General features: G+C 43.1%; 1 protein-coding gene across 2 annotated transcripts in view; it reads left to right on the forward strand.

Annotated features, from left to right (window-relative positions):
• The window catches only part of OGA (O-GlcNAcase), a 548,350-nt gene that overhangs the window by 369,727 nt on the left and 154,678 nt on the right, over positions 1–23,945 (forward strand). For both annotated transcript variants that reach the window (XM_086922657.1, XM_086922658.1), the window contains exons 10-12: positions 6,624–6,798; positions 9,889–9,974; positions 10,811–10,915. In XM_086922657.1, coding sequence (XP_086778783.1) covers positions 6,624–6,798; positions 9,889–9,974; positions 10,811–10,915 — 366 coding nt within the window. The remainder of the gene's footprint in view (positions 1–6,623; positions 6,799–9,888; positions 9,975–10,810; positions 10,916–23,945) is intronic.

Raw genomic sequence — 23,945 nt, forward strand, 5'->3', positions numbered from 1 at the left:
TACAGTTAAAGCAAATTAACAAAAGGTAAAGCCACATAGTGGGAACTAATACATAAGCAGCATCCCTCTGCCCCTAACTTCCGATTCCTAGTGTATCTCAATGCATTTCAAAACTGTTGTACATTTGGCATTTATGGATTAATAAAAAAGGTGTCAGTTTACCATAATGTTGCAGATGAGCCACAAGTCACCATCTTTTGGATGGGTTACTTTCATTTTGTGAGACTGAGTGTGAGAAAGTACCCTCTTTCTTGCATGGTATGCCCCCACTTTTTGCTGAATTGCTGATGTGCTTTAAATGAGTGTGCCCTGGGCTCCTGCCAATCAGGTACCCAGGGCCTGTGTTCCTTCCCTAAAACTGCATTGAAGTCTAAACCCAATTGGCATCTCTGCCCACATGTCAGCCCCTGTTAAATGGTACCCTAGGTATCCAGGGCACTGTTACCAGAGAAGGCCTCTAAGGGCTGCAGCACTTATTGTGTCACCCTTAGAGGCCCTGTGCCCTGACACACACACACACACTGCCTTGGCAGGTTGCATGTCTTGGTGCAGAACAAAACAAAGAGTCGACATGGCACACATCCCTGTGTGCCATGCCCACAAAACACTGCCCTGGCATACATCAGTGACTCCTCTATCTGGGTGCCCTATGCCAGTGATGACGGTCCAGGTGCATGAGCCCTGTACCCCTACAGTACCCAGGTCCATTCCTGGGCACTGTAAATGCAGTGCTGCCATTAAGAGTATATGGTGCTGGGAGGTTGTCATCACGAATTCCACAGCACCATAATGGCCACACTGACTGAAAACTGAGAGGTTAGGTATCAAACTTCTTGGCACATTAAACCCACACTGATGCCAGTGTGGGATTTAATGTAAAATTCACGACAGAGGGCATCTTAGAGATGCTCCTGAAACTCGACCAACTCCCAGTCACCTGACTGAGTGGCTGCTGAAGCTGCCACCCCCAGACAGGTTTCTGGATCCCTTGGTCGAGAGCTTGCCACTCTCGGGGGCCTGAAACTAAGCACATCCTGGGACAAGGTGCCAAGCCTCCTCCCCCAGAGTGGGCAGGGTTCATGAAGGGGAAGCTTCAAAGGCATTTTGCCTTTGTGAGCCTCTCCAGACCACTTGCTGTACATTTAGGCGGGAGACCAGAAGCGAAAAACAAAGTGAGGAAGGGAGGTGTGTCCACCTCTGCCAACTCCACCCCTAGGATGGGGGACTCCAGGTGAAGCACAACCTTGAGCCCCCGCCATCTTGAGGGTGGGGGGACCCAGCCAACCAGGGACAGGCTCTTGCCCCCCTCCCACTGGAGAGTGGCAGAAAAGGGGGTGTACCCACCCCAGGGAAGGCACCCATTGGTCCCTGACGTTTACCTACATGTGACGCCCCTAAATTTGGTATTTAGAGGCACCCTGAACCTTCCTTCCTTAGATCCCGCTTCCGAAACTACAAGAAGAAAGAAGACCTGCCGTGCAGCTGCTAACAAGAGGATGCCTTCAACTGATTTGGCCCCAGCCGTACCAGCCTGTCGCCCCTCGAACCTGCTCCTGCTAAACACTGGCGTCTCCCATGGTCAGCAACCTCAAAAACCCCGGAGGACCTGACTGGCTTGCTCAAGTAAAGACTGGGACTGCCACGAGCAGTGGTTCTGCTCAAACATCTACAGCTCGTGGTGCCAATCAGGAACCGCAAATCCAGCACGCTCTGCACCCGCCGAGCATGGCCCGTGCCTGAGTGAACAAAGACCACAAGGATGTCCCCCCGGCGACTGTGACCAAGAATCCAGCACCCAAGGACTCCCCTCGACACTCCTGACGACACCTGCAGCCTCAACACCAGCCCCCCACCCCCTACCGCGACCATCAGAGGGTAAGATTTCCTGACTCCTAAAGACACACCTGTGCCCAACCTACAGCTTCCCAACTTACCCCTCAAAGTGGTGGTCGCACCCGAAGAATCTCCGTCCCGAGCCTGCAGCCTTTGTTCATCTCTCAGCTTTCCCATTGAAATCCATTGGGTGCCAGACGGCCCAAAAACACCATGCACCCAGCCGTCCCAGTGTCACTGGGAGTGCACCAACTGTTCTGTTCGACTAACCCACTTGCCCTGAGCAAGTGACCAGGAGCTCCGTTTCCACAGCCGTGTGGCCTACCTGCTAGCAGCCACCAACCCAAGGCCCCCTCCCCGTCATAGGCTAACATTGGGCCTACTCTTTCTGCACCCGGCTGCCCCGGTGCCGCTGAAGGTGTATCTACAGTACCAACCTGAACCTGGGAGATACCCGAGTCTTACCCAAGAACCTTAACTCTCCCAGTCGAGTACTTACCTGAAAGCCGATAACTTACATTTTCTCCATAGGGTAATACCAGTGACTGGATTTCACTTGGAAATTCTTCTAAGTGTCTAGTTTTGAAACTTTTAAATATTCACTAAAAATCAACCGATCAACGAAATTACCTGCTACCAGGAGAGATCCCAGTGCTGGATCTTAGTACCCAGCACTGACTAGAAAAAGTGATTATAACTGATTTTCCAATAACCTGATTTTTCTCCATAGGATAACATTGCCTGTTTTTTACCAGAAATTCTTTTAAGTGTCGATTTTTGCAACATACAAATATTCCTTTAAAATCGTCTTTTTAACAAAAACGATTTTCTTCAAACGTTTTCAGGAGATGCACAAGGGCTGAATCCAGGATCCAGCCCTGAGTAAGAAAAACGTTTGTAAAGTAAATGATATTACAGTTTGCTTAAAATTCCCATTGAGCTCAATGGTATAATTGTGTTAAGTTTGTGTTGCATATTGCAATCACGGTATCTATTGCATTCAAAAGTCTATTGCTCATTGAAAGTATTCAACTGTGGTATCTCATTCTGAGAAAGTTGTTTTTTTTACCAACCTGTGATTCTAAAATAAAACAATAATATATTTTTATATACAAAGCAATTGGCCTAGAGTTCAGTTCTTGTGTGTGAGACCATTTGCTGACTGAGTGTGTACATCAAATGCTTTACACTGTCCTCTGATACTGCCTTTATACTCGACCAAGCTACCACTTTAGAGAGTAAGGTTCTATCTAACTTTAACCTCTGCCAAACCTCTGGGGACTGCTAGGCTCTGTACACACTGTACCTTACTTTGGTACAGTATATACAGAGCCACTTTCTTACACTGAGACCTTGCCAATGAAAGCTACCCTACAAACTCCTACAGTTACTTCCCTATTGAATAGAAAATACAGCAACATAAGCACCAGGTAATGCATATCATTATGGTAGAAGTCATTTAAACCGGATTCAGTATCCTGTGTAGGTGCTGTAATTTACCGCCCCGGAGCCTCATCAGTAATGAGCTCTTATTGCATATGCAAATTACTCTTTTTCTGCGCTCAATTCAGTGGGTAAAGTGTACTGTAATTCGAAGCTCACAGCAGTTAGAAGTTAGAGACTTGGGTACACTATTAACTTTTTAGTTTCACTTAACATCAGTATAAAGGCAGCCTTTGACTTCAGTAAATATAAAGGATTTCAATAACCAGCAATGAGCGAGGTTCAACAAAAATAGCTACAGCAGGCCAGAAGGTGATGGCATCTTCTGAGGCTGAAATATTACCTCAAACTCTGTGCCCCTTAATATTATGTGGGCTTGGCTCAGGTCATTTTTGCGATATTCAACAGAGCTTGGGTCTTTTGTCAATAGATCACTTTTCTCTTATAAAATTATCTGAAAAGGGTGGGGTGATAAAAGGATAAAGATGTGAGTATTTGGACCCAGCTCTCATCCTGGATCGATCATGGGTACCACTTTAATACCAAGGTGCAAACTCCATTGAGGTACTGCTTTCTTTCTTCTCTGAGAGGTTAAAATGCAGTTCTTCCAGGGAGAATCTAGGGATCTTTTTGACAAGCGGGAGTTTCCAGAGTATGTTTCACGGAAATCCTAGAACCACTAACTGTATAGGGGCTGCCATATCTCTAAGGACGTGACTTCTGAACACCCTAGAGGTCCTTTAGATCAGTTCTCCCCATGGCATTCCAACAATCTCCATCCGTCTGAGTTCTACCCCCGAGATAGGATGCTTCCTTTTGAGCAGAGGACAGCCACAGAAACAGCTGTTGAACTGTCACAGACACAGTACGCTCCCCTATAGTGACAGAATACCAGTCTGCCTCCGCTCGCTACATGCTCAGGTCATTAATAGCCGATCTGCAGCATAGGAATGATTATAAAGTTTTAGTTACAGTGTAGTAAGAAGCTATTTTGGCAGAAAATCTATGCAGATTACCTTATCCCAGTAAACAGATTTTGGTGTAGTGACCAAGGACGAAAGAAATGCAGGTTTTCTCATCAACAGTAAAATTAAAACAATCTGTAGAGGAACCACCAATCTGTGCAGTACCACACTGTAGCCTATACAAACACCATTCGCCCTGCTTCCAGTTGTCTTGTTCATTTACATCAAAAACTACGCTTGGCTCACACATGAAACATATCCACACTTGCCAAAATTCACAGCTACACTAAAACTCTTCTACATGAGATATCATACCTGTCATTTAGTTCCTAAAATTACTCCCAAGTGACACAAAATGTCTGTACAACAGTCTTTCAAACGTAAAAGGCCACATACTTATAAATGTTGAAATGGATACCTCTAAAAACTGACCAGCAGTGTGTAGTATAGGTTGATGCTCACCCTCCACCCAAACCAATAGAGGCTAAGCTGTACTTGAAAAAAACAGGAGATCAATAACCTCGAGCCACCTCCATTGGATTTGCAGGATGTCTAGTCCAGTGAAGGTAAAACAAGGTTGGCCAAAGATCTCTTAATGCCTGGGTATCCGTTTTTTCCGAGCCATGCTAGGTCATCTATACCTTAAATTTATTTTGTCTCCTGCATTCCACGACCCCATCCACAATCTTTTCTCCGAAAATGTTTTCTCTGCCGATGGTTTCCTTTTTGCACAATCCATTTAAGCTTCAGGGTTGCCTCTTCAGATCCAATTTTACACATTGCTTACTTTACAAGACTATTAACACATAGACATCGTGAATATGCACAATCTAAAATCCTCTTTTTAACTCCGCCAGAAAGCAAAACCTTTCTTTTGTTAATCTTCATTTTGATGCTGCAGTTCACTATTGGCTTTCCAAAACCTCATCCTTGGTGGGTGCAGGGTGCTCTCAAACGTAATGAACATTATTTCTTTGATCATCTCTGACTGAGGGTAGCACTAGTTCTTCAGTTTATCAGCTACTGCTATAGAGTAGAATTTTCGTCAGACCAAGCTAGTTTTAGTGACAAGGTGCTTCTCTGTTATTGACTGCAGCTTGTGTTTTGTCCCCAGTTGAGAAATCTGTGACAATTGGGATCTCCTCACTACTGGCAGTGGGCAGTGCTTGCTTCCCTCCATTGGCACACCCTCCAACAATCCCCAGGCGCATGGATGGTGCTGGAATAGTTGAGCATGCTGGCACTGCAAGCTGTACAGCTCGTGCTTGTATGAGCAGGCATACTGCACGCTTTTTTTCATACTACTATGCTAAAAAAGCTCAATTAAAAGTTGTTTTTTTAAAGCTGTACGCCACTGGTCTGTGTGAACTTTTCTCCTGAAGAACAAATTGCCTCTGCTATCTCTTACCAGTTAATTGCTCTTGGGCCAGTTTTGTTGCTATTCCTGGGTCAGCATTTTGCCTGTTAATCACTTCCTTGGTGTGCTGTCAGCCTCTCTCGCTCGCTGGCCTTGCCTTGGCGCATCTTTCCTTGAAGCACTCTTTCCTTCACTCGTGTTCTGTACCTCCATGACCACCTCCATTTCCCCTCTCCCGATCATCTCCTTTTCACTTTCCCTTCAATTCTCGCTATTTCTCTCGCATGCTGTATCCACAGAACATAGGCTTTTCCGGACCTTGTTTCCTTTGATGCGGGAAAGGAAAATCGGGCGCTAGATCAGCCTATCTCCTCCTGCCTGCCATCAGTTAATTTTTGATTGTCACAGGCCTGCCTGGTGTATAGGAAGAGAGCATACACCAACTTAAGCCTTCCACACATCAGGTGCCTCTCTTCTAATGTACTGTAATGGAAGTTCCTAATCAATGTCCCCATTTCCCAACTTTGAGAGTCAGTGGTTGCAATCGCTGATAATGGGGTGGCTTCTTACATGCCATTATGGACATGGTGCTGCGTCATGTTGCTCAACACCTATGGAAAGAGTTATGTTTTCAACAAAGCTTTGTTTCAACTGTGACCGTGACTTTCATTTCAATTTTCACTGTGGCTTTTGTTTCAACTGTCAAACACTTTTGTTTCATATATTGTCAATCATAAAGATGAATTTGTTTGTTACGTGGTGATAAGTATTTTATTGATGATTCATGTTCATTAATTGAAGGTTCATCTCCGTTTTGTTTTAGAACTGTGGTGTGGAATTAATTAAATTAAATCCCATCATTATACATGAAATCCTTTTAAATAAGGTGTCCCTCCGGTCAACCAATGAATTTCTCTGCTTTATATTTAATGCTTCCTTTAGTATCACAGCATACAGTTATGTTTATTTGCTTATTTTCAGTAATCTAATCAGTAACATGCTTGTATTTTCTTTTTTTGTTCAAGATTGAGGAATGGAGATCCAGGGCAACTCAATTTGAAGCCATGTGTGGAGTGGTGATGACCATGTTTACTCGACTTTCAAATTGTCCAAACAGGACAATTCTTTATGATCTATATTCATATGTCTGGGATATAAAGAGTATTATTTCAATGGTGAAGTCGTTTGTTCAGTGGTTAGGTATGTGCTCTATGGACTGTTCAAACTTTCAAATTGATGCCTTTTTTTTCTTTTTCTTTTCACCATTCTTTTAATTTATTAGCCCTAGGACAATAAAAGCTATTTACAAAGAGAACATGGGGTTCAGTAGTAATTTTTAAGTTTCCATTCCTTTATTTTTGACACAAATAGTGATACTAACCCTCGGCTTTAATGTAATTTGTCAAAGGATATCTTCTATTTTAGTAAATGCATGTACTTTGGAGGCAAGTGAGTAAAATTCTGGGTCTGTTTTCACCACTTGCCATAATCTGATCTGTTAAATCATGAGAAGTATATTTTCCTTAAATCTAAATGGAAAGTCATAAACATAGTTTTCTACCCTATGAAATTCTCTAGACATATAAGGTATACATTTTGTGTCTAAAGCTTTTCATTGTTTCCTATGGCTAATGAAGCCAAAATAAATTTCACCAACTTTAAAACATTTTCGAAACATTTTTAAAATTGTGACTGAATGTTTAATGGGCTGTTCTAAATCCCTACATCATTACTTTTAAAGCATTAGTAACAAAGCACTACTACGCCAGTTCTCTGCTGCTTTCTGTGTTTTAACTGAATGTGTAGTTTTCTTAAATAATTGTGAATATATGGTCCAAGCCAAAGGCCTTTCTCTGAGCTCGTTGAGTCTGCAATTTTTGCAAAGGGGTTTTCTGATGCAACTAGTGTGTTTTCCTAAATGGAAAATGTGCGATAGGGAAGAAAACCTACGGTTAGCCTATAAGGTAATCCATGGCATTCTCTAAACTGCATTACTTCATTTTCTTATTTGTGGAATGACCACAGTTCTATGTGCGGTGCTTCTCTAAATCCGAAGTGGAAAATCACCGTGGTGTACGATCTAGGTAACAACAGTAACTCTATTTCAATTCCAAGTCGCAACTGAGCTTTAAAGCTCATAATGTGGATTGAAGGTACATAGCAGGCAGCGAGTCTGGTGGGGAAACAAATGTGCTTTTTGTATTGTAACGGTAACTCCATTAACAGTGGCTAACCAGTGCACAAACTCTTGGTGTTAATATCTTACATGGCACTGCGTACATTTTACTTAATCCTGTTTCATTATCACACAATAAATAACTTACACAATGTGCTAGGAAGACATTGGTAGTCAAATGAGTGGATTTTATTTCCATTAATATTGGAAGTTATGGCATAACTTGTCAGATGTGAATGCAAAGTCTAAGCTTAATAATTTTAATTTTCATGATACCGTACTTAAATGATTTTCATAAGGACCTAAAGCTGCAGTGCATGTCACTTAAAAGTGGCTATGTGTTTGGTCCAGTTTCTGTCACTTCACTTTACATTTTCAGAATAAGTAATCGTAATTTCCTTGCATCATGTTAACATATCAGTTTATATTGGATCACATTATTTTACACACCTGAAAAAGTAACTTAATTTTTGCAGTCGGTATGGTGTTGGGTATTGTGCAAATGGCCCTCCTACTGTTGGCACTCCTGTTTTTTGTCTGTTCAGTCCATTTAACATTCAGTCACAATGCTCGAACATTGTACGAATACAGTTGCTTACTAATGACTTCTATTGTGTCTTCCTCATTGTGTACAGATGGGAGAATCCTCAGTACAAGATTCTTCTGCTAATGGATGGACTGCGTCAGATGTACACAGCGTGCTGCCGTGATTAATAATATAAATTAAAGGTTTTGTTTGTTAGGTAGTTGAGATAGATGAAGTGAAGTCACATTTGCGCAGCGTCAAAGGCAATACAGGGCTTTAACCATTTTCATTTTCAGAGCACTTGATCGGTGCCATGATTTACAGCAGTTGCTGGAACCTAGTTATGGCATGATCTCATAAGTAGATATTTTCAAGCTCTTCCGAGTTTGTGGGCCCTTATAAACATTTAACCCGTGATCCACTAAAAGGTAAACGTTAAATTGTAAATTTTCAAGTTATTGATATATTTTGAACTATCTTTTGCAAGCAATAGTTTTCATTATGCATTCAAAAACTTGGAATACTTTGAGATTGTGTCTAACTATGATGACAGCATTTACTATTTATGCAATTTGCACACTTTCAAGAGTTGCAATGCGCGCGCGATACTATGCGCTCTCTAGCCTATCAGAAAAGTAAGTGGGCAAGCTCTATTGTTAGGACACAAGTGCTTTCCCTTTAACAGAGAGAGTCAAAATTGTTAAAAGAGAAAATTATTATACCTGATATCCTATCAAAGAGACAGACCTCAAATAAAGGGAGCCGGTAATTAAATGACCTAGTACGTGGCTACTGGCTCCCGACGCATCATATTACTATTCTAATTTCTTAAATTGTGTAACTGACTTATTTGAGATTTTAGTATTTGTAACGTACAATACTAATACATATCATTCAATTTAAAAGAAAAAAAGCATTCTAGAATATTCACTAATTTGCTTTCAGCATATGGAGCATTAAACTGCTCATTTGGTTAGATATCTCCCTGTATATTCTTGCCAAATCCCTTATTCCTCGGTTCTAATGCTTGTACTGATCGTCGAACGTGATCATTCTTCCAGGGTTTATAAACTCATTTTAGTGAGCAATAATTCTTTTAAAGTACTGTACAAAGCACTTGAATGAAAGGACTCTATTTACTTTCATCAAATGATAAGATTCATGCCCAACTTAATTTTCTGATAGGATAACATGTGACTTCAGAAAGGAAGGATTCTCCCAGGGGTTTATTATAATGCTGAAGTTAAAATAGAAGGTGCATTTGGAATTGTTACTTCACGTACACATTTCCAACTCCTCTGCATGGTATTTTACGAAAGCAGTTTATGCTCTGTTTTGTTACCCAACGATGCTGTAGCCCAATGCAAACTATGTGGTAGGAAATAGCTGCATTTAAAAAAAATTCTAACACATTGGTTTTTATATTCTTTAGCATGTTCAGGAAATACGTTCAGGGCCCACGTTTATTAGAGCCCTGAACAATTGGATTATAGTTTAGAGCTTACGATGTATGAGTTTGTTGGACATTTCAGACCTTTCAGAAAACCCCCTTTTCGTAACATTCTCCGCTTGGATCTGATCTCAACAGGGTGTCGTAGTCAATCTTCAGCACAGTTCTTAAGCGGAGACCAGGAACCCTGGGCATTTAGAGGTGGTCTAGCAGGAGAGTTCCAGGTATCAATAAAAATTCACAACTGAATGGCATTTTATTTTGTTACGTGAAAACATTCATTTGTTACTGAGTAAGGGTTTGAAAGGCTTGGTCTGCTGAAGGTTTTCTGGTTCAAAAATATCTAAATTGTGCAAATTAACTTGTGGAAAATTAACTTTTTTCAGAATGAGGAGAAGATGCTCTTCCTAAGCGCTAGTAAATAATTTCAGCGTTATTTGCACATTTCATTAATTTTGTGTTGCAGGGCGCCTAGCATCTTGACTTGCGTTAGTAACTGCGCGCATGCTTGGCAGACGAAATTCTATGAACATTAAAAAAAGGGGCATTAAGTTAAAAAGGTTAAACAATAAATGATATTTTGTAATGACAAACTTACTAGTCAATATCAACTTCATAAAGTTCCTCTGTAGTCAATTTGAAGCTGTTCATGGATTTTCAGTTGCTGTACTTTTCCTTTTTTCACAGGTGCGAGCTGCGGGTTGTGTGCGTTAATGCAATTTATTGTTGGACTGACATATCTCCTCTTACTAGTTAACCCTCTTCAGACCAAACCTCTCCTCCTGAATATGCGTTTTTGTCTTATGCAGTTGGTGTGTGAAGTTAAATTATATGTTACAATATTAGATGAAACATTTCATATTTGATAGGGACAATCTTTAAGTCCATGGATATGCATATTAAAATAAGAGATTAATTGAAAAATAATACAGTATGATATTTGCATTTTCAAAGAATACCTAATAATCTTCCAGTGTACCAACGGTAACTAATGATTATTTAGAAAAGTTTATATATAATTCCTAGTTGTATGCTGAATTTGCGTTTCTATTTTTCACAGCGTTTGCTGCCAATTGAGGGAGCAAATGACCTGTTTTTTCAGCCGCCTCCCTTGACACCAACATCCAAGGTTTACACAATAAGACCCTACTATCCTAAAGATGAGGTAGGCTGCTCATCCACTCGTACTTTGGTTTTCGGGACAAACCATTTATACAAGTCCCTGGAAGCTTATTGTAATGCATCTGTTAGACATTGCTTTCCGTAAAATATAGAAATTAATCCAGGAATGTAAAATCATTTGAATTAGTACCCGTCAAAGATGTGACATGTAATATAATGTATCTACAGTTTAATCAGAGTTCATGCAAAAGATTGCAGTTCGCAAGATAATGGGTGGTTGTAAATGGGATCTTTGGACTTTTAAGTCTGATAAGTATGTTCCTTCTCATTTCTAGGGTGCTTAATCTTTTTCTGTGTACATCGACGATGTATCCTGTTCTCTAGTATTAGGGGTGTTTTTCATAGATTCACATGGTTGAATAATTCCCCGTCTTAAGTGGGAATCCCACGGTACATAACATAGTAGTAGGAAGCATATATACATAAATATATACATAATATATACATATATACACATAAAATAATATTCCATAATATGTATATTCTTTTCCAAAAATAAAGTCTTGAAGTACCATAGAACAAAATAGGCCCATAGAAAGCATTGATGGAGAGTTCACTTTAGTAACATATCAATGTCATTATAATAGCCCACTTTCCAGCCAATCAGGCTGTAGCACCCTCTAGAACCTTCTCCTCAGAACGTCAAGCCCTCAGATTTTCTACCGCACGTCGTGTGAAGGGAGTCTCCCTGAGCTCTGCTCAGTTTTTTCCTCAGCTTCAAACCTTCAAGTATCTACAACAAAAATCTTTATTCAGGCCCTGCTCAGCCTGTGGAAAACTTTGTCTTTTCTCTGAGGACCCTCATAAAAAATGCATATTTTGCTTGTACCCGGACCATGGCGTGAGGAGTTGTAAATTTTGTAGGACATTTTTAAATAAGACCTTGAAAGATAGAGAGGCCCGTCTCCTTCTGTGGCTACAGAAGTTGAAGACCTCAGACAGTCCTGTGTCTGATTTAGAGAGTGTGTATTCTCGCCAGTCTATGACCTCTCTTAAGCGTGGGTCTGAGTCTGATGTTCCTTTTCCTTTCCTTAAGAAAAAGAAGCTCGTGGGCGCTTCAAAGTCAGTCTCCCCACGGTATCTGCCGGCCTCTACGCCTACGGGACTTAGTTCTCTGGCGTCGCAGATCCATCCTGTGCCCTCGTCCTCAAAAATGAGCGCCAGCTCATCGACGAGCTCTACGACGGGCACGTCGACGATGACTAGATCCGTCGACGTCATGCTGACGACGACAACATCTTGATCCATGTTGACGACGACTGCTTTGTCGACGCTGGCCCAGGAGGCCCGGTCTTGCTTCCGTATCAAGATCTCTTCGACGGCGAAGAAACCGGTCTCGTCGACGACAGTCAAAACGCCATTCGTCGACGAAGGCTTCGTCGATGCGTCACTCATCGTCTATGCCTTCAACTTCATCGACGGCCTCCATCCCGTCGACGGTAGCTTCATCGACGTCACAAATTTCGTCGACGGCATCAACGTCGACGGCAGCATCAACGACGACTAAAACGATGATCTCGTTGAAGACATTGCCATTATCGTTGACAACAAAGAAGTCTACTGCAAAGCTCTCGACGACGACCGCGTCAACCGCCTTGTCGACGGAACAGTCTACAGCGAAATTTTCACTGGCAACTGCAACCAGCTTCACAGTTGTCACAGCTACTACTCTCAAGCGTCCAGTTCCTTTGGATTTGAGCCCATTGCAACATCGCACAGGTCCACTGCCTCAACTATTTGCATCTGATGATGAGGGTGATTCAGATGGCTACTATGTGGACGATAACTTTAGGGCTGCCACTAGCCCGTCGGAGTTACAGATTAAATATCAGAACTATGATGACGATGAGGAGCAAGAATTGCATATCTCGGCTCCAGAAGATTCGCATGATGTTGACCAGGATGTTCCTATGGCACAGTTGCCCCTGTCCTTGATCTCTAATCTGCAACACATGCTCGATGACTACAATAGTCGTTTCCCACCTTCCACGCCGGCTTCTCCGCCGCCCGCATCCACACAGCCGTCTGGTTCTTTTGCACCAGTCCAATCACCTATTCCACAGCATACAATTCAGGTGGATACTGGAAATAATACGGACACAGACCCAGATGATGACACTGCAATGGGAGATTGGGACAATTACCAGGCGCAGACTCCGTCGCCTCCACCTACTTCTCCTCTGTCGTCGCCTCCAGCTGACATTGGGGGTTTCCATCTTTTGATGTCAAGGGCTGCCAAACGCTTCCACTTGCCGATGGAAGTCAGACAAGGTGACTGCTTCCTCTATGATTTTAAAGACCAGCCATTGAAGCAGGTGCATTCCATCCCTATCATAGACTTCATATGGAAAGAAGGACTTAAATTGATAGAACTGCCCAATTCTGTGCCGGCTGTACTTCCACGTATCGACAAAAAGTATAGGGCTCCTGTGGATTCGCCTGCCTGTTTAGTTTCCCAGCCCAAACCAGATTCTGTAATTACTCAGGCTGCTCAAAAGAGGTCACGGATTCCTTCATCTTCCTTAACATCACCACCGGACCTGGAGTGTCGCCGTCTAGACACCATTGGAATAAAATTCAACAATGGCTGCAACCACTGTACGGGCTGCCAATTCCTTGGCCATCCTCGGACGTTACGACCGACAAATGTGGTCGGAAATTGCTGCATTGGTTGACCTCATCCCTGAAGCATCCAGGGCTGAAGCGCAAAAGATCGTGCAACAGGGTGAGAAGATTTCCTTTAAATTATCGACTGTTCGGTTGATATTTCCTCGACTGGCTTCCGGCAGTAAGCTGGCGCTGCAGTTTTACGGAGACAAGGCTGGCTCAAGTCTACGTCTTTTCGGCCGGAGGTGCAAGCGAAGATACTTGATTTACCATTCGATGGTGAGTCCCTCTTCGGTAAACATGTGGACGACGCCTTGGAATCTATTAAAAAAGACAAGGACACTGCTCGCGCCCTCGGTTCTTTGCAATACCGGAAGAGGCCATTTCGTGGAGCACGTGGTAGAGGTACATCCTCTAATTTTCGTGGCTCCTCCCAATACCGCACCTACAGTGACAACAGGCAGCGTTATTCAAACCATTCGCAGTCTCGACAGACCGACTCCATACCATACAGGCGGAAAACCACTTACAGAGGTGGTAACTCCTCCAATAAGAAATTACTTTCGCAACTTCAAGTCTTTTCCCACTCTGCAAATTGGAGGTCGAATCTCCCAAAGATTTTTAGATTGGTCAGCAATAACTTCCGAACGTTGGGTTTTGGAGGTCATCCAAAGAGGCCATGCTCTGGAATTAATCAAGTTCCCACCCAACCGCCCGCCATCTGGTCCCCTCCTCCAAAACAACTAAAGGAACTGTTTGCACAAGCTGCAGTTATGATTCAGAAAGGTGCAGTAGAAGTTGTTCCTCGAAATCAACAGGGGATGGGCTTTTATTCCCGCTTTTTTCTTATCAGGAAAAAGGCGGAGAATGGCGCCCGATTTTAGACCTTGGAGCCCTCAACAAATTTGTCCAAGACATTTCGCATGCTGACCTTGCTGGAAATCTTACAGTTCCTGAATCCAGAAGAATTCCTTTCTACAATCGACCTCCGGGATGCATACTTCCATGTGCCAATCCATCAAAGACACAGAAAGCACCTCCGTTTCACAGTGGGATCAAAGCACTAACAATTCAAAGTTCTATCTTTTGGAATTTGTTCCGCGCCGAGGGTCTTCACAAAGATCATGGCCCCGGTTGCGGCTTATGTACGCCTATAAGGCATACAAATCTACTCTTACTTGGACGACTGCTTAATAAAGGCACCAACCTTCCAAGCAGCAAATCAACACACTCAGACTTGCCTTTCCCTCTTCCAAAGCTTGGGTCTTTCCATCAACCGCGAAAAGTCACATGTCCATCCCTCACAACAAAGAGTCTTTCTGGGAGCGTTGATAGATACACGTCTAGCGAAAGTGTTTGTATCGCAAGAAAGCCTAGATTGCATCATCAAACTGGTGGCTCTTTTACGCTCAAGGAGATCAGTTTCTGCCCGGATATTAAAATCCTTTCTGGGCATGACGTCGTCCTGCATAGCACTGATTCCCAATTGCAGGTTGCACTTGCGAGTCCTTCAAGAAGAATTTGACAAGCAATGGCAGTAAGTCTCAGGGTCGTTCAACGACAAAGTCTTCCTGACCCCTCGCATCCAGGGCGCATTGGAATGGTGGGCTCACCTTCCAAACATCACAACAGGGTGTCTGTTCCAAGAGCCGGCCACAACGCTTACCCTTACAACGGACGCTTCCTTAGAGGGTTGGGGTGCACACCTCGAGGAGATATCAATCAAGGGCAAATGGACAGTCGACCAGCGCAAGTGGCACATCAATCGTCTGGAGCTCCTGGCTATCTTTCTCGCCCTAAAATCGTTTCGACTATTGGTGGAAGGAAAGTCTTTGTTGGTGTGTACAGACAACACCACCAGTATGCACTACCTCAACAAGCAAGGGGGGGTACAAGATCTCTCCTGCTCTCCAAACAGGCACAACAGATCTGGAAGTGGGCAATACAACATCGTGTTCACTTGACCGCAGTTCATGTCCCGGGCATTTCCAACGCCCTTGCAGACTCTCTCAGCAGATCGACCACAGACAACCACGAGTGGGAACTCCATCAGTCAACTCTGGAGTACGTATTTCGCAGGTGGGGGGCGCCCGGATATGGATCTGTTTGCGACTCCTGTCAACCGCAAATGCCCACGCAACGCAAGTTGGCATCCCCACAAAGGATCAAGCGGGAATGCTTTTTCGATCAACTGGTCGAACAAATTCATGTACGCTTTTCCGCCGATCCCTCTTGTACCTCACCTTCTGCGCAGAATGAGGTTTCAACCATGTCCCATCCTGCTGATTGCACCCAGGTGGCCACGTCGACCGTGGTTCACATATCTACTTCTTCTTTCTCAGTGCGATCCGATCCCTCTTCATCCTCTGCCTCACCTTCTCGCTATGACTCCGGGTCAGATTTGCCATCCAGACCCGGCATCTCTTCAGCTTCACGCTTGGAATCTGAACACCATGAGTTCGCCCACCTGAATCTTGATCCGGACTGCAGAAAGGTCTGCTCAAGCACTTGCTTCTTCAACCATTAAGACCTATAAATTAAAGTGGAAACGGTTTTGTCTGGTGCCATTCGGTAAACATTGATCCTATGCTCGCTACTCCTGAGCAGATCTTGCCTTTCTTCCTCCATTTGGCAAAATCAGGACTTTCACATTCCTCCCTCAAGGTTTTCCTGGCGGCACTTTCCCATTTTCGACATGATCGATCTACGTCTCTGTACTCCCCTCGGATCATTCGCCAGTTCTTTAAAGGTCTGTTCCGGATGTTTCCACCTATCCGGCGTCCTCCACCGGCTTGGCGTCTGAATCTGGTCCTAGCCCAACTTCTCCAACCTCATTTTGAACCTATTCACTCAGCGGAATTGAAATTCCTTACTTGGAAGATTTCCCTCCTTCTCGCACTTACGTCATCTAGGAGAGTTAGTGACATCCACGCTTTTACCATACAGCCGCCCTTTCTCCAATTCTCTAAGGACGCTGTTACTCTTCGTACAAACCCTAAGTTTATTCTGAAGGTTCCATCGGACTTCCACCTTAATGAACCGGTCATTCTCAAGTTTTTTTTCTCTTATCCTCAGTCTCCAGCTGAGCGTACTCTTCATTCCCTTGACCTGAACCGGTGCCTCAAATTCTACATCCAACGCACTGCATAATTTCAAAAGTCTGACCAACTCTTCGTAGCCTATGGAAGGATGCGTAAGGGTCATCCGGTCACTAAGCAAACAATCACTCGTTGGATTTCTTGTGCCATCTCCTTCTGCCATCAACGAGCTGGCAAGCCTCTTTCAGCTTCCGTACGAGCACACTTGACGAGAGCAGTTGCTTCCTCTACTGCCCTGTTTGCTGGAGTGCCTCTTCATCAGATCTGCAGGGCGGCAACGTGGTCCAGTAGGCACACATTTAAGAGGCACTACTGTCTGGAGACAGTCAACGCTGCGGACACTGCTGTGGGTCAAGCGGTGCTTCGAAACCTCTTCAAATAAGGTGAGCGTCTGTTGCTTCCCGCCTCCTATCATAAACGTTTTTTTCTTATGGATATGCAATGTTGCCTGTGTATGTCTATGCGATGCAACTTTCTTTATTGCCTTTTAGGATTCTTATTGTGGCGTACTGCTTTTTACTCTTATTCAAGCATGTGAATCTATGAAAGACACCCCTAATACTGGAGAAGAGCAGAAGTTTCTTACCTGTAAACTGTGGTTCTCCAGTATTGGTGTCTTTCATAGATTCACATGCGACCCACCCTTCCTCCCCTCAGAGGCTCTCTTCTCCTTATGCACTCTTGGTCACTCCTGTGCTACGAAAATCTGAGGGCTTGAGCTTCTAAGGAGAAGGTTCTAGAGGGTGCTACAGCCTGATTGGCTGGAAAGTGGACTATTATAATGACATTGATATGTTACTAAAGTGAACTCTCCATCAATGCTTTCTATGGGCCTATTTTGTTCTATGGTACTTCAAGACTTTATTTTTGGAAAAGAATATAAATATTATGGAATATTATTTTACGTGTATATATGTATATATTATGTATATATTTATGTATATATACTTCTTACTACTATGGTATGTACCGTGGGACTCCCACTTCGACGACGGGGAATTATTCAAGCATGTGAATCTATGAAAGACACCAATACTGGAGAACCACAGTTTTCAGGTAAGTAAGTTCTGTTCTTTTTTTATTTAGATCGCACTTGACAGTTGTCGCCAGACCTTATGTGAGCAACATAAAAAGAGCTTTAAGAAGCACTTGTGAGAGTTGGGCTTGAGCTGTGCCCACAGATTGACTACCTTGAGTGCAATATTATCAGACAGGAGTTGTCTAGTTCCATGAAAGAAAGGTGGCTTGTTGCACTCATATTAGCATCTGAAAGGTTGTCACTCAATTGCTGTGGCTTCAGTGTTTCTGCCTATGACCTGGGGGTATGTTGGACATAGAGTAGATTTTTTTTAAACTTGACAGTGAGTCAGTCGGTCAGTTGGTTGGGATGGGCTTCCTTTGGTGCTTCTGCTGTAGTGAGGGTCTCCTCTCGTCACCAAATAATCCGTCCAAGGGCGGGTTGCTCCACACTCCCCAGAAGCAGAGAGGAGGAGAACCGCCAATCAAGTGCATGTTGCCACTGAGCATAGGAAAACATCAGGCTTTGACCATCAGCAGGAGTGGGGAGGTCTGAGGCTCCTTGTTAATTTTGCCACATGCCTCTTTAACAAGTGAAGAAAGCAACCGCTTCTAAAATTCTGTTATAACGTGTGACCCACCCAAGGCTTCCGGAAAAGTTTGCAGGGCCATCTTATTTGAGTGTGAGCAGGCATGGTGCAAGTAAAAAAAAAAAAGGTTTGGGGAAAATGGACTCCTGCGTGCACTCATTAAGATTGCTTCACACAAGCATGTGCTTGGGCAACTTGGTCTTCTGGTGTTGCTCCCACATAGACCGTTTTCTCTTGCTATGCACCCTGCTGCCCGCCCGGGCCTTTATCTCTGCTAGGAATCTGTCACCTTGCTTCTGCCTCCATTAACGTCAGTATCTCTCCTTCTGCTTTAGGATTATAATATTCTTGTAGCTGGTGCATGAAATGCTTCACTTGCACAAAAACGCAAAAATGTGACAGTTTCTTTTAATTTCATTTGTTTATATAGTCTCTTTGTTTGTGCCAGCATTCTATACACATAATTGGATAAAACATTTTTGATGTTGATGCTGTTGGATGAAAGTATTAGATGTCATGTTCATTCTTTTCCATGATGCTGCCAGTATAATGAGCCATCAAGCTCTGATTTGGTTTAGCACCTTTGCACTTCCAGAGACAACTGCTTTTACACTCAGTTTTTTGTCCTTCTTGTTTAGCACAGAGAGGTCATCTGTTGAAGGGAGGCTTAGCCATCACTTATGCTGCTCAATTTGACTTGAGTGCCCTGCATTATCCCAGTGACTCTCATTCTAAATAGCTTTAATTTTTTTTTACAAAGGAGAAGTGTTAGTCTGTGTGCACGGTGTGGAGATGAGAACATGACTGTGTGTGGTCACATTAGTGTGGCATGCCTGTGTGAGTGCAATGTGAGTGTTATGCATCTGCAGCTGGAGGGCTGTATCTGTATTGGTGCTGGACAGCAGTTGTGTCTGTGTAAGTGTATGATGAATAGCGTGTCTGTTTCAGTGTAAAGTGAGCATTGCTAATTTTTTTAGTGCAGGATGAAAGTATCCATTTGTGAATCCATGGTGAAGTGTATCACTGGGACTTTACAATGAGGTGTGTGTGTCTGTCTTTCTCTCTTTCATTCATTCTTTCTTTCTGTCTTTCTTTCTCTTTCTTTCTTGAAGAGATATACTCAGTCTTCAATATCTCTATTGATATTAGATATTCCCACAAGAGTAATAGAAATCAGCCTTGCTGTAGTAGAGGATACCAGTCCTCAACAGCTCTGGTGTACCTTGAGCATTCGCAGTAGTTGGAACTCCTCTTACCTCAATCATGAAGAAGCCGGGTTGGAGAAAACATCATGAGGTACTTTTAAGTGCATCAGCACATCGCCGATGATGGAAAACTTTACATTGCACAAAAATGTGTGCACCTTGAACGTAAGAGAAAAATGCTCCAGAGATTCCACAGATAACATCAAGCAAACTCTTTTCCTGAACTTACCGGTTCGAGAGGTTTCCGCACTTGTGAACAGAACATATTAAACAAAAGTTCCAAACAGACAGAACACAAAAGGTCTGTGTTACCTGCATCTAGTAGGTTCAAAAGAACAATATTGTAGTTTTCTAACTGCATATTCCTTGTCTTTTGAATACTTCCCGGGGTGTCATAGTGGATGTGGAAACTTATGAGCAGTACCTATTTGCACTGACATATAGTGCATGTGGCTCCGCTATGACCTTGTTTGGCTCTTGAAATGGCATGTATAGGCAGTTTATGTGCCACTCCTGCACACTGAAATCGGTTCTTTTCTTTCTGCGCCACCTTGCACTTCTAGTCTTTTTGAGGCCTATTTACCTGAAATGTATACAATGTGTAAGGGGAATGTCGCCTCCCAAAACAAAAGATTTTAAACCTTGTAAGGAATGTCTCAAACAAATATCTGACAGATCCACATCAGGTTTTTTACGCCAAGCAAGTGAGCTTCATGAATGCACAAAACAAAAACTTTACCTGCAAAATCAGAGCCGGTGGTGATAACTAAGCCACAGTTTTAGCATGAGATCATCTGGCATTTGCATGTCAATCAAGCCATACAACTACTACTTTATTTCCGACAGCCACAATCTCAGACTGAATGGGTCCGTCACAGACGTCAGAAGGGCAATCCTGTATTACCTACAGGAAACAAAAATAATCCGGAAAGGAAACACATTTTTCATCTCTTTTGACCCGACTACCAATAGTTTGCGAGTCACTAATGGAACCGGTGCAAGATTGACTGCCCAAACAGTTAAAAAATGTTACAAGACAGCAGGAGTGATGCTGGAAGAAAAACAAAAACCTCCCTTCACAATGGAAGAAAAGGAGCAACGCTCACTCGTTTATGGTGTCCATAAACGTCTGCATGTCGACCACATGGCAGCCGTCACAACTGTACTAAGCATTACTGTGGACTTACAAGCTAACAAAGGCAGAAGTGAGGCAAAAATGTGCAGACACCTGTTTGCAAATATAAACTCTTTTCAACCTATCTTCCCTGGGGGAGGTGAATACAGCTTCTGAATCAATACACATCATGGGAATCCAGAAAAGATTCACCTGGCAAACCGAATTGGTTGCTTACATGTAGAAGTAGTTTTGCAGCTTGAAGAAATGTCTTGATTCACATGTGGGTCTAGCCCCCTCCCTGGAAAAAAACAAGAATTTGCAACCGGCGGAGTTGCGTTAACTTACAGACCAAGAGGTAGTCTAATCTGTAAGAGGGTTGCTAAAGGGCAATAAGCTGAGGGGATTACAGGGTGTATGTCAGACATCATCAAAGAAGGGATATAGCACATAATGTTGAATAACTCAATAGCCACCAAAATAAGACCCTGAGACAATTATGTACGCAACTACTAGATGGAGTGAAGTAAAACAGCTACAAAACCACTCCTACAGATAAGTAACCATTTCAAAACAAACCCTTTTTTCCCCCTCCCAAACATAATAGACCTGCTTTTATAGAGGATGGTTGTGTCCTCTACCCCCATCCTCAGATGCTTAGTCTTCATGCTTTCAGATGAGTGGTGCAAATTGATTTTCCTTGCTCAGAAAAGCTTTGCATCACTACAGCGAATAGGTGTTTGTCTGCCCTTTCCACCCTTATGTGCCTGCCTGATAACCTACCTTTTTTCTGGTAGCCGTTAGTTCTACGATTCTTGAAATGCCTGTTGTGCAGATTCCATCCCACACCTTATATTCATCAGTTGAATTTAAATTTAGTGCTAAAACTTTGTCATAGTATCTGTGTTTAAGACCATTTTCAGTTTGACTGCCCCCTCTTAAATCTATGGAAAGGTGGATCATCGAGTTACAGGCCCCATCAGCCAGCAGTTTTACCCATTCAAGCTGATGCTTCATACCTGCTCAGGGTTTCTGCCACAAATGTTCTTCCTTCGTATTGTCCAATCCATAACCCATCTGTCTTTCTCACTTCTCCTCACCCTCGCCAAACCTCTCTTTATTGCAAGAGGAGATGTTAAATGATTTGCCCCTGTCATAGAATGAGTTACTGCATTGACTGTACAAAGGAAAGCACTAGATTAATCTGTTTTCCTGGGCTTCTGTGGAGCTAAAAAAGGCAAAACCCTTACTAATGGTTCATTTCATGTTGGATTACCCTTTGTATTAAGATTGGTTACGTCTTCCCCACGAGCAAACCTTCGGCTGCCATTCCTGCGCACCCCATGAGGCCCATGGCAGCTTCTACTGTTCCTAACAGGGGTGTCCCAGTATTTAATATTTGCAGTATGGAAGACTATTCGTTTTCATTGCATATCTTTGCCAAACTTTACTGTCTGATAGGTCAGGTACTTGGTGACTGATATTTCGCCAGGACTGTGTTGGATAACTTTCTTGGGAAATCTGCACATTCCAATCCTGGGGGTATTGCTTTGGGACTCATACGACTAGAAATCTGTGGGAAGAAGGATCAACCAGAAGAACAAGTTTCTTACCTTTGTTAATGAGATTTCTAGTGGATACTATATTTTTCTACAGACTCCATCTTCCCATTCTGAGAAAGACCTCTTTCTAATGACATCCAAAGGTATGTGAGGTTTCGGCTGCTATTGTTTTGGTAAATACGCTCTCTTGGTCCCTTCCAGCATGCCTCAGTTGGATGCAGAAAAAACTCACAATTGAGTCCATTGCATCAGACTCCCCTGTATATAATCAGGTGTCTTAACATTCTATGCAGAGGGAGCCGTGACTAGTCATGTGGCACCACCTGGTGGAGCGGGATGACCATTGCCGGAGTGAAAAGGTTTCTGGATCCAGTCTGGCACCTGGAGGCTATTCTTCAAGGTGAGCAATCTGCAGCACAGTTTAGTATAGACCATAAATATCATTTCATGAGGATGTGACTTTATGTTGACCCCTGCATCCTTTTCAATTATTTTCCTGTGCCCCAACTTCCCTTCTCTAAAGTCTTGGAATTCCTTGTCTTCAGCCGATTGACCTAAATTTAACGTCATTTCCCACAGGCCAAAACCTATTAACCCACTACAAATAGGTTTTTAGCCCTGTACTACACTGAAATTGGAGCTCTGTCTAATCTCAATTCTTCAACCCACCAACAATCCATTTTTATACTTTTAGAACATTTCCATTTGGTGCCCAAAGATTGAGTCCCTTGCCTTCTGCTTTTTTGTCTATAGTATATCTCTCAGTAGCATCAATTCCTCCTTAGTCTTCTGTATTAGCTCTATGCCACTGATACCCAAATATTTTTCTGCTTTCCGACATTTTCCCTGTCCACTGAGATCAAATTTTTACTATGTCATAACCATTCAGCACTTGATGGTGTTAGACTCTTTAAAGCTGAATTCTTCTAAGACACAAATGATCTATTTCCATGCTAAAACTGTACCCACATCTCGGACACAAATTTGATTCTCATCAACTAGAAATGTAGGCATTACATTCAACCCCACTATAAGCCTAGCATCCTATGTAACAATCACAGCTGCTGCCGCCAGATTTCAACTGCTAGCCGTCTGCAGAATCTGCCTTAACTGCCCTTCTATACTGCTAAAACCTAGACGTCCACACTAGTCTTAAACAGGTTTTCTCAAACTTTTATTTTCCCCAATGGAGAGGATAATTGATTTGGCCACGCAGGCCCTGGACTCCCTTCCCATACACACTCTTACTTTGCATTATTGTAACCAGGTTGTGGGAGTTATCTGCCAAAAATAGAACCTTCTATAATATACTTTCAAAACTATGACTAGATCTGCTTCTAACTACCTAACCACAAAACTATTGCATACTCTCCCACCTGCAGTCCCTCCTGAGGTAATCATATGTTTGAGGCATGTGGGCTGCTGAATTCATATCTGTGCATAGATCGCCGCCTAGTGTTGAGTCCGAATGATTGCACCTTGTTTTCCTGGAAGAGTCTTCGAAGTATCACGAGATCGGTGATACCTCCCCTGGATTACAGTGCGCATGGGCATCTTCTCCATCCTCAGATTGTTTTTTTCCGCCATTGGCTTCGGATGTTATTTCTATACTCCAACTTCGGAATCAAAACTAAACTTTTCTAGAGGCCAAAAGGCCTTCGACTTGGACAGTATTGTTCTCGCTCGGTACTTCTTGACTCGATCAAGCTTTCCATCCCGATCCGGTCGTCGACGCAGGCCGTTGGGCCTTTTCGACGCCACGTGGGCCTGCTGTCGATGAAAAGGAGCCCGTTCAAAAGGTGCCCACAATGCCACCAAGT

The sequence above is a fragment of the Lissotriton vulgaris genome, chromosome 5, assembly GCF_964263255.1.
Source record: "Lissotriton vulgaris chromosome 5, aLisVul1.2, whole genome shotgun sequence".
Classification (NCBI taxonomy): Eukaryota; Metazoa; Chordata; class Amphibia; order Caudata; family Salamandridae; genus Lissotriton; species Lissotriton vulgaris.